The sequence below is a fragment of the Pteropus alecto genome, unplaced genomic scaffold (assembly GCF_000325575.1).
Source record: "Pteropus alecto unplaced genomic scaffold, ASM32557v1 scaffold14, whole genome shotgun sequence".
Classification (NCBI taxonomy): domain Eukaryota; kingdom Metazoa; phylum Chordata; class Mammalia; order Chiroptera; family Pteropodidae; genus Pteropus; species Pteropus alecto.
The window spans coordinates 16,054,779-16,063,406 of NW_006436810.1; the positions used below are offsets into that span (position 1 = coordinate 16,054,779).

The 8,628-nt window shown below is 55.9% G+C and overlaps 1 protein-coding gene across 1 annotated transcript in view; it reads right to left on the reverse strand.

Moving 5' to 3' along the window:
• FAM69C (family with sequence similarity 69 member C) overlaps positions 1 to 8,384 on the reverse strand; it is a 25,143-nt gene extending 16,759 nt beyond the window's left edge. The window contains exons 1-4 of the mRNA XM_015590784.1: positions 8,223 to 8,384; positions 7,233 to 7,898; positions 3,193 to 3,357; positions 6 to 54 (exon numbers count right to left, since the gene is read on the reverse strand). Of these exons, the coding sequence (XP_015446270.1) occupies positions 6 to 54; positions 3,193 to 3,357; positions 7,233 to 7,898; positions 8,223 to 8,384 (1,042 nt within the window). The remainder of the gene's footprint in view (positions 1 to 5; positions 55 to 3,192; positions 3,358 to 7,232; positions 7,899 to 8,222) is intronic.
• Positions 8,385 to 8,628: the final 244 nt, after the last annotated feature.

An 8,628-nucleotide genomic window follows, 5' to 3' on the forward strand; every position in this document is an offset into this window, starting at 1 on the left:
CGGGCTCGTGCGAGCCGAGGAAAACCAGTGGCGGAATATTTTGTCACAGACGACCTGAGGGACAGGAGAGGGGGCGTTAGTGCAGGGCGACACAGCAGCGGAAAGCCCCGAGCCTGCAGCTGGTTCTCACGCTGGCCGCCACAGCCCCGGGGTCCCTCGGGGTCCCCAGCAGGCCGCCAGGATGACCAGGGCCTTCTCCTCTGGACTGTCAACCGCTCAGCTAGGGACAAACTTTGTCGCAGAGAGAAGGCTACCACCCAGGACTAGAAAATCCCACTTCCAGCCTCAGAGCAGATGGGGACAGTCTGGGTGACACTTCAGACAGGGCTGGGCACCTTCTGCACAGAAAGCGGAGCAGAAAGCCACAGCACCGGGCGGCTGAGGAGCGGGCCCTGGCACGCCCGAGGCAGCCACCTCGCTGCGGCCACAGCGCCAAGCTGAGGTTGGGCGCTCTGGGCCGTAAATCGGTCCCGGTGACAGTGACACCACAGGACAGGTCGTCCTGACGGTCAAATGGCAGCGCGTCAGGGGACGTGAGAAGTGGTGTGCGCGTGTGAGCGCACTTTGAGGTTCGCAGAAGAAAAGGTCCTTTGGAAGGGAAGGGCCGGCAAGGAAGGAGCTTCACAATCCTGGCTGTCAGGAGCCGGAGTAAAACCCCAGCCTCTCCCGCAGCCTCAGCCCTAGCGGGGCGAGGGTCCCTGATGCTCCAGGGCCTTTAACTCCCCATCTGAACGCGTTTGTTGTACAGCTTCCCCACCCCCCGCCCCCCAGAACTGGACCGGGAGCTGCATAATTAATGGCTCTTTATTTTTTTTACATCGCGCTTTGTATTAGCCCCGTTTTACAAACGCTTCAGTTTTATAGAGCTACTGTTATAGAGGACAAGTAAATAACTTCCATTCCTCTTTTTAAAAACAAACGATCTTTCTTTTTTGAATCGATAATACATTTTCATGTGCAAAACATGTCCCAAAAGGCGCCTTAGTCCCCATCCCGCTCCTGACAGCCAGGCTCGCGGCAGCGCGGAGGCCCCGCTTCCTGCAACACCCTTCTAGTCTGGACAAACACACGCCTGTCCTTTCACTTACACGAACGGCAGCACGTTACACACACGGCTCCACAGCTTCCACTCCCACTTACCCGAATGCCAGGGAGAGCCTTCCAAACCAGATTTTATAAGGCTATTCCATGTGTGTGAATGGCTGCACCTCAAAAGTGTGGGTGTATCATAAATTATTCGACTAGTTCCCTATCGATGGAAATTCGGGTTACTTACTAACTTCTGCCATTACGAACAATGCTGCGCAAAGTATCTTGCATATATGTCATTTTCCTTTGGCACGTGTGACCGAACTTCTAGAAATGGAACTCCTGGGCCAAGGGGTATGTGCAATTTTTGTTTTGCTAGATGTTGCCAAATTGACCTTATAAAAGTTGCACTGTTACACGCCCACAGCGGTGTGCGATGAGAAGTTTTGTCTCCCCACGCCCTTGCCAACACGTGCTTTCGTCTTTACCAACTGATGGGGGAAAATGATTAATTTCCATTGTTCTTTTCGGTTAGTTGTGCTTCCTTTCCAGGAAATGGTCGAGTTGTTTTCCTTTGCCCACGCTTTGATCTGACGTTGGCCCTTTTCTTATTAATTTGTAGATGCTCTGTATATCTTAAGGACATTAGCCTCTTGCTTAGGTTGCTTTCCTAGGGAGCAGACTCTAAGATGGAGGTTTACATATAGGGATTTATTGAGGGTCATTCCTGGAAGCCACGCCTCCATGGAACTGAGAGAGAAGGCAGTCCTTCCTCACTGGGCGGGGCGTCTGGACTTGGCATATGCTCCGCCCCCACCAGCCAATCACCAGACACTGCCCCTGGGATCTGGGATAACAGTGGTAAAGAAGCTCTGGTGGGCCAAGGACAATCCTGGGGACACTCCTGGAGCCTCAGAGGCTGGAGAAAAGGGCCCCGTCTTGCTTGTCAATAGATCTGTAAGAGCCCTTCATATATTAAGGATAGGAAACTCTCTCATGCCGCAAAGGGCAGGTGTTTGTGTTTCCACTTTGTGGGATGAGGTCACAGGTGGCTGATGCTCTAGAGAAAGGCATCTTGTTCCCGCAGCTGAAGCAGAATGATTTCATCGCAGACCCACCAATAATGTGAGTCCACGTGGGATGGAGAGGCCTCCGAAGGCCCCATCGCCGCTGGCCTTCCAACCTACAGCTCCATCAGGCCTGGTCCAGAGCACCAGAGGCACCGCTTGTCCCGGTCCCCCCGGACCCGCCTGCCTTCTGGCATGACACAGCACCAAGCTCCTGCCTCCTCTGATCTGGGGCCACGTCACCAGGTCTGTATCAGGGTCACACTGGCCTTTGGGACTAGAGGACTCCGGGGAGGTGAGACTCGGGGGTGGGATGGATGGGACAGCGACAACGCAGGAAAGTGGGGACAAGAGCATAGATGTGAGGTCGTGGGCAACCAGGCAGCGGGGGAGGTGAGCCTGACCTCTGCCACGACCTTCTCCTGGTTGTAGTCATCACCTGTGGGCCCAAGCTCATCCCACTTGAGAGCGTCCGGTGAGGGCCGGGAGCAGACAGCTTCTGCCTGAAGCTGTATTGCACGGAGGGGGAAGTGAGGCCTGCACTGGGGCCTCCCTGACTTGACACCCCATCTGAGGGCTGGGACCCAGGACCAAGTCTCCCTTACTGCTGACTCCCGGACCTGCGACACATGTTCCTTCTCCTGCTAACCATCTGCTGTTTCCAACCCCTCACTTGTCTGGACTGTGATGTCCATCCGACCTCCCTAGTTTGGCCCGTTTCTAGGAGCGCTTTGCACTGTTTTCATTCTTAGAGCTCGTGCGTGCGTGTGCGTGTGTGTGCATGTGAGTGTGCATGTGTGTGTGTAGATGCTTCTTCTATAGTTAGAGAACAGCTATCGAAGCCCCCATAGCTGGCAGGGAGCCCAGGAACGGGGTTTCCTGGGAGCTGCATCCATTAGACTCCACTGGGTCACTTGGCCAACAACCCCTTGGGGTAGACAGCAAAGAACAAATGACCACCCTGTTGCCCACTGTCCCAGGCTTTATAGGACACGTGGGGCCCAGCTGGCACAGAAAGGGCAGCCTTCTGCACTGACAGGGCACCACAGCACTCATGGGCAGAGGCGGCCGGTGGGCACGGTCTCCCCATTGCTACCTGCAGGTTGCTGTTGACTCGCTGGGCTCCGCACTTGTTGACTCGCAAATCACACTTTGAAAAACAGTCAAAAAAATTGCAGTCTTCATCTCCCGTGCAATTCTGCTCGAGAATTTCCCTCATTTTAGGTTCAAAGAAGGCCATGTCCACATCAATAGCCACCACCTGTAACCAAAACAGCAGAGGGTAATCAAAAGGGACACCGGGAGCTCAGCAGCCTGCGCGGCGCCTCTGTTTCCGCTTTGCGGGAGCAGGTGTCCCAGACGGCAGGGACCACGGCTCTGCCAGCCAGCAGAGCGTGCCAGGCCGTGCCGGGGAGCCGCTGGCTTCACTTTCACGAGCAACTGGCGTAGGTTATACTGCAAGGCTTCGACTGCAGCAAGGACCTTTGCTGTGAAAGCCCAGGATTTGGAACCACGGCCAGAAGTGCCACTTCTCGTTTTAAATGTTCCTCGGCTTTAGAAACAACATCTGAAACATCTTAGAAATGAATAGACTCCCCTCTGTTGTTTTATCACTCTGGGCTCTGACCTTCAAGGGTCAGGTTATAAAAGCAGTGAGATCCAGAGACTCTACCCCCATAAATATAAGCGATAAAAGGAAACGACATTCAAGAGGCAGGTCTGTGGGCGACATGGGGAAAACGGGGTGGGTGGGACCCGCGTTATTTATGGCATCTCTGCTACCCAGCTGGCTTGTAAGTGGTCGGATGGACATGTGGGGGCAATGAGAGCATCAGAGTTCTCAAATTAGGGTTGATACTTGTGGACTCTGATCCAACAGCACCAGATACTAAATCTTATCGGCACGAGAACGTGAAGACACCCCTGGAATTTCAGATTTATCTTCTTGGCTTCCAACCAAATAGGCTTCAAAACCAGAAAAAGAAGAACATTTAAATTATGCAGATTTCCCTCCACCACCTGAATTAAAAAAAAAAATTAGCTCAAGCCTGAGAAAACCTGGAATCTACCCAAATAAAGCAGTTTATAGCTTCAAGGAATTAAAAAGCTATTAGAAGACTTGATGAACTTGGAGTCTGTGGCATTTCACAAGCCTTCACAGGTAAACAGCAACATATCCGCCCCTCCCCCTCCCCGGCATCGCCACAAAGGGTTCTTCCGTTTTTGTCGCTAGGTCAGGATTAATGCCTCAGGATTAATGCTGGAAAACAATAAAGTTGCTTGGGGATTATTCAGGAAAACAGAGGAGGGAAAACAGTTTACTTCAAAATATGTGGAGAATAATTAAAATAAATAACAGGGAATGTTTCCCTCTTTAAGAGCTTCGCCTAATTACTAATTCAAGCACAGCAAACAAATGATCATTTTAATCAGTTTTTTCTGTCTCACCATTTAGCAAAAAGAAATAGGTCATTTCATTATTTACACTAGTTAATAGACTAAAAACGTATTAGGTTCTGCTAATGAATCTATCGCCTTTATAGTTTATTATTGCGGCTACAAGAACTTTTTTTTTTCTTCTTCTATAGTTTCTGGCAACCCCCCAGCTTCCCCTGGGCCTCTAGCTGGAATTTCGACTCCTTACAACTTGTCTCTCTACCACTTCCGATGGTTTCCTTCTCGCCTCCCTGGAAAGCCAGATTTATTTCTTAATTTCTAGTCTATGGCGCAGGACGGAGCGCAGCTATTGTGGGCATAACTCTGCGCCTAAAACAGGCACAGTGCCGACGGGAACCAGGAAAACTGCGGGAGGGTTCCTAAATGGTAAAATTCTTCGCACATGGAGTGACCTGACTCACACCATCTTCTTCACACTTCATGCCGGTGTCAGACTAGAGAGGACTGATGAGCATCACTTCCTTCTCCACTGGAAGAGTGTGGCTCTGGGCGGGGGGACACCACATGTTTGCAGAGCGCTCCTGCTCGCGAAGCAGTGATGTTCCCCACCCCGCGCTTTCAACCAGCAGATAAACGCCCAAGCCCTGCACCGGGGACCTGGAGAAGGTGCATGACCGCGAGTGTCACTTCCTCCACGTCCTCTGAAGGGCTCCACCCTCCTTCCAGCTGGGCAGCACTTCAGCATGGGCCAGAGGGAGGACCCACCTGCTGGTCACTAAGCGGGCTGGTTCTCAAACTCTCTTGCATCAGAATCGCCTGGGAGCTCGTTTATATAATACGGGTTGCCTCCCTCACCCCCCCCCGAGTTTCAGACTCCCTAGCTCTGGGGTAATGTTCAGAGAATCTGCATTTCTAACGAGGTCACTGGCGATGCTGATACTGCTGGTTTCCACTCAAAAGCTGTCAAATTATAGGGAAAATGAACTCCTCGAACTGCAGCATCATAAGGAGGGTCAGTAATGCCAGGGTTCCAGCAGGTGCTCGGGCAAGGGCGAGGGCCCAGGGCTCCAGCACCGGCCCACACGGCGAGCCTGGGCAGGTTGAGAGTGCAGCCGTTATTCACTGGACCACGATTCTGTGCCCGTAACGCACGAGATGCTGGAAGGCACGACTGAAGAGTAACACCCCACATTGCCCACCCTCTGGGGAGACCCCCAGCCCCACCTCCTTCTGACGCCCTTCCTGGGAACCCTGCCCAGACAGCCTTCCAGGTCCCTCGACTTCAGTCTCACCCGCTGAGTCTCACTCATTGACACCTCATAATGCTTGCTGGGTGAATAACTGAGGACCTCATGATGAGAAGAACTGGCCCCATGACTGCCCAAAGCCAGGTGTTGTGTGGACGCCTCCTCTCCAAAGACCTCACGGCGGCTGCTCCCCTCAGACTTCTCTGAGGACAGTGGCCCTCATGCCCATTACATAATCATCCTGCTCAGAACTAGAGGCTCCTTGGCCAGGATCCCCGCTCTGAGAAATACGCTGATGAGTCTGGGGTGTCCCCCGCTTCACAACTTGTCTGGAGGAGACTCTTGGAGCTCAAGTTATTGCACATAGGGTTCGACTCCTCCTGGAACTTCCCAGAACCTTCTGGAACCTTTCAGAACCTGCCATCCCAGCTCCTTCCCTTCCACACTTGGAACCACCTCCACTTGTCGGCCCCCCTGCGGCAGCCAGGGACAGGGCATTAGGACAAAGCAGTTTGGACAAGAGATTACTACACCCTTCACAGTGACAAAGACTTGATTGAGAAGGGATTTACACCAATTTTAGGCTGTTTTAAAGAGGTCTTCCTATGCCACCTGCCACGGAAGCCCTTGTTTCTCCGTCCCCTTGTTTCTAACTGGGACAAAGAGCATCGTTCCACCATGACCAGCCCGCCAAGGTGGCCAGGGTTAAGTTGGCCTGGCCCTTCACCTGCCAGCATTCGCAGTGTAAGAGCTAAACACTGTTGGGCCGGGGGGTGGCCCTGGTCGATGACACTGTGTTAGGGCACCTGGATCACTGTCACATAGCCGGAGGGAGGTGGGAGGGGATCATCTCTGAATGAGATGGGGAAGATCCCCCCGCTCCTGCTCCCCCTCGTTTCATTCCTTGGACGCTGGAGTCGGAGCTAACATGCACCTGCCAGGTACAGAGCCTCGCCGAGGCAGACGTTCCCACCGGCCGGGCCTTTCCCCTGGGAGGACACCCGGACTCCAGCCGTCCCTCTAGAGGTCTCATCCTGCAAGGGAAACTGACTAGACCTCTGCAGGAAGGAAGGGTGAGGAGAAGCTGCGCATCGTAGCGGAGCCCGGCGCCCTGAAAACTGCCTCCCCGTCTGCGCTGCCAGACGAAAGCCCCCAAAGGCCGCCCCTCCTCATCCCCTGGAGGCTGTGCGCCGCACTCAGTGAGAGCTTGCTCCCAAAGTAGCTCTCGGGAGCTGCCAAGCTGCGCAGAAGGATCCAGAACAGCCCTTGGGGAGGACGCGCCTTGCCCTACGGGCCTTTCATCACAGTTCCCTTCCTGGGGTGGGGTGAGGCACCCGTGTCCTCCAATTCTCGTGAAAGGGGGGCTGGGCCAGCGGGGTGGTCCAGGCTGGAAGGTGGCGTGAGGTCACTGTGCTTCCCAAGACTTCAGAAGCCCTCTCGTCCACAACCTCACGGACCCACGGGATAAATGTCCCCTCCCGGGGCCACTCACCGTGAAGTCCCTTCTGATGGCAAAGTTCTCGGGCTTGACGTCGCAGAGGTGCAGGCGGTGGGAGAAGTCGTTGTCGAAATGGCTCACCAGGTCCAGGAAGCTGAGCGCCATGTCGCTGACGGCCTGGGCCTGGCTGCGGGAGGCCCCGTCCAGGGGGAAGAGGGCGCTGTGGCGGGGGCTGCCGGCCGCCAGGTACTCCACGGCGTAGAAGTGGCCACAGGAGCCCAGCACGGGCAGGGCGTGCCGGCTCAGGCCCTGCAGCAGGCTGAGCAGCACGAACTCCTCTTGCTGCAGGAGGGACCACAGGCTGGCCAGCTGGCCCCGCCAGTGCTGGCCCCGCGGCCCTGGCCACAGCGGCCCTAGGCTGCTGTTGGACAGCTCCAGGCCCAGGGCGCTCCTGACCTCCCCGGCCACCAGCAGGAGCAGTTCTGCCTCCGGGACATCCTGGTCCCCGTCCCCGGCCGGGTCCTCCAGCAGGCTGGGTGGCCGGAAGCTGGAGAAGGCCTCGGCCTTGGACTTGAGAATGACGGGCCGGCCGCGCCAGTCCGCCTGCAGCACCTTCTTGCCCCTCTCGTAGTGCAGACAGCGCCGGTACAGCAGCCTCCCCGCCTCGCACAGGTCCGCACACAGGTCGCCCGCCAGCACGCCGCCCCGGTAGTCCTGGCACTGGGGGGAAGGGACAGGCGGTCACATGGGAGGGCAGGGGAAGGGACCGCGCCCAGGACGCTTCCAACCAGCCTCGAGAGACACCTCGCAACTGCGAACCACACGGCCCGTTCACGCCAGCGAGTCGTGACGCCAGACCCTTCCCGGCGTCTTGGCTGTGCTGTTCCTCTGGCAGGCGTGGGGCTCGGTCCTTGGAGTCAGGACCCCGGAGGCGAGGAGCAGGGCCCCACCATCCATCTGCGTGATGCCGGCAAAAGCCGCTTTGCCTTCTGGGTTTCGGTTCTGTTACCTGTCACTGAGCGTGCTCGGCAGACCGTTAGTTACCGGAGAGCTTTGAACGCCACCCAAGGACAGCTGAGTCAGCTCTCGGGAGGTAGAGCCCCAGACCGCAGTCACGGCCCTTCCTACAGGACTGTCCCCTGAGCCCACTGTTTCCCACATGAAGTGCTGTGGCCCGAAGGCCAGCAGGGGTTCAGGGAACTCCATGACGGAAACGGGAGTTAGAACAGGCCCCTGGGCTGGGGGTGTCAGCAGGACTAGAGGGGAGAAGGCACAAGGGATGCCCCCCAGGAAGGGGGCCCCGTGTAGGATGGATTCCGGACGTGGCGGGAGTGTTGGTTCCTGGCGGCTGAGATGGGGCGCTTCTCCTAAACTTCAGGGGCGTTTTTGATGGGCACCTGGTGACGCCGCCAACACCACACGACAGTCATCGCTACGAGGTCCAGCCAGG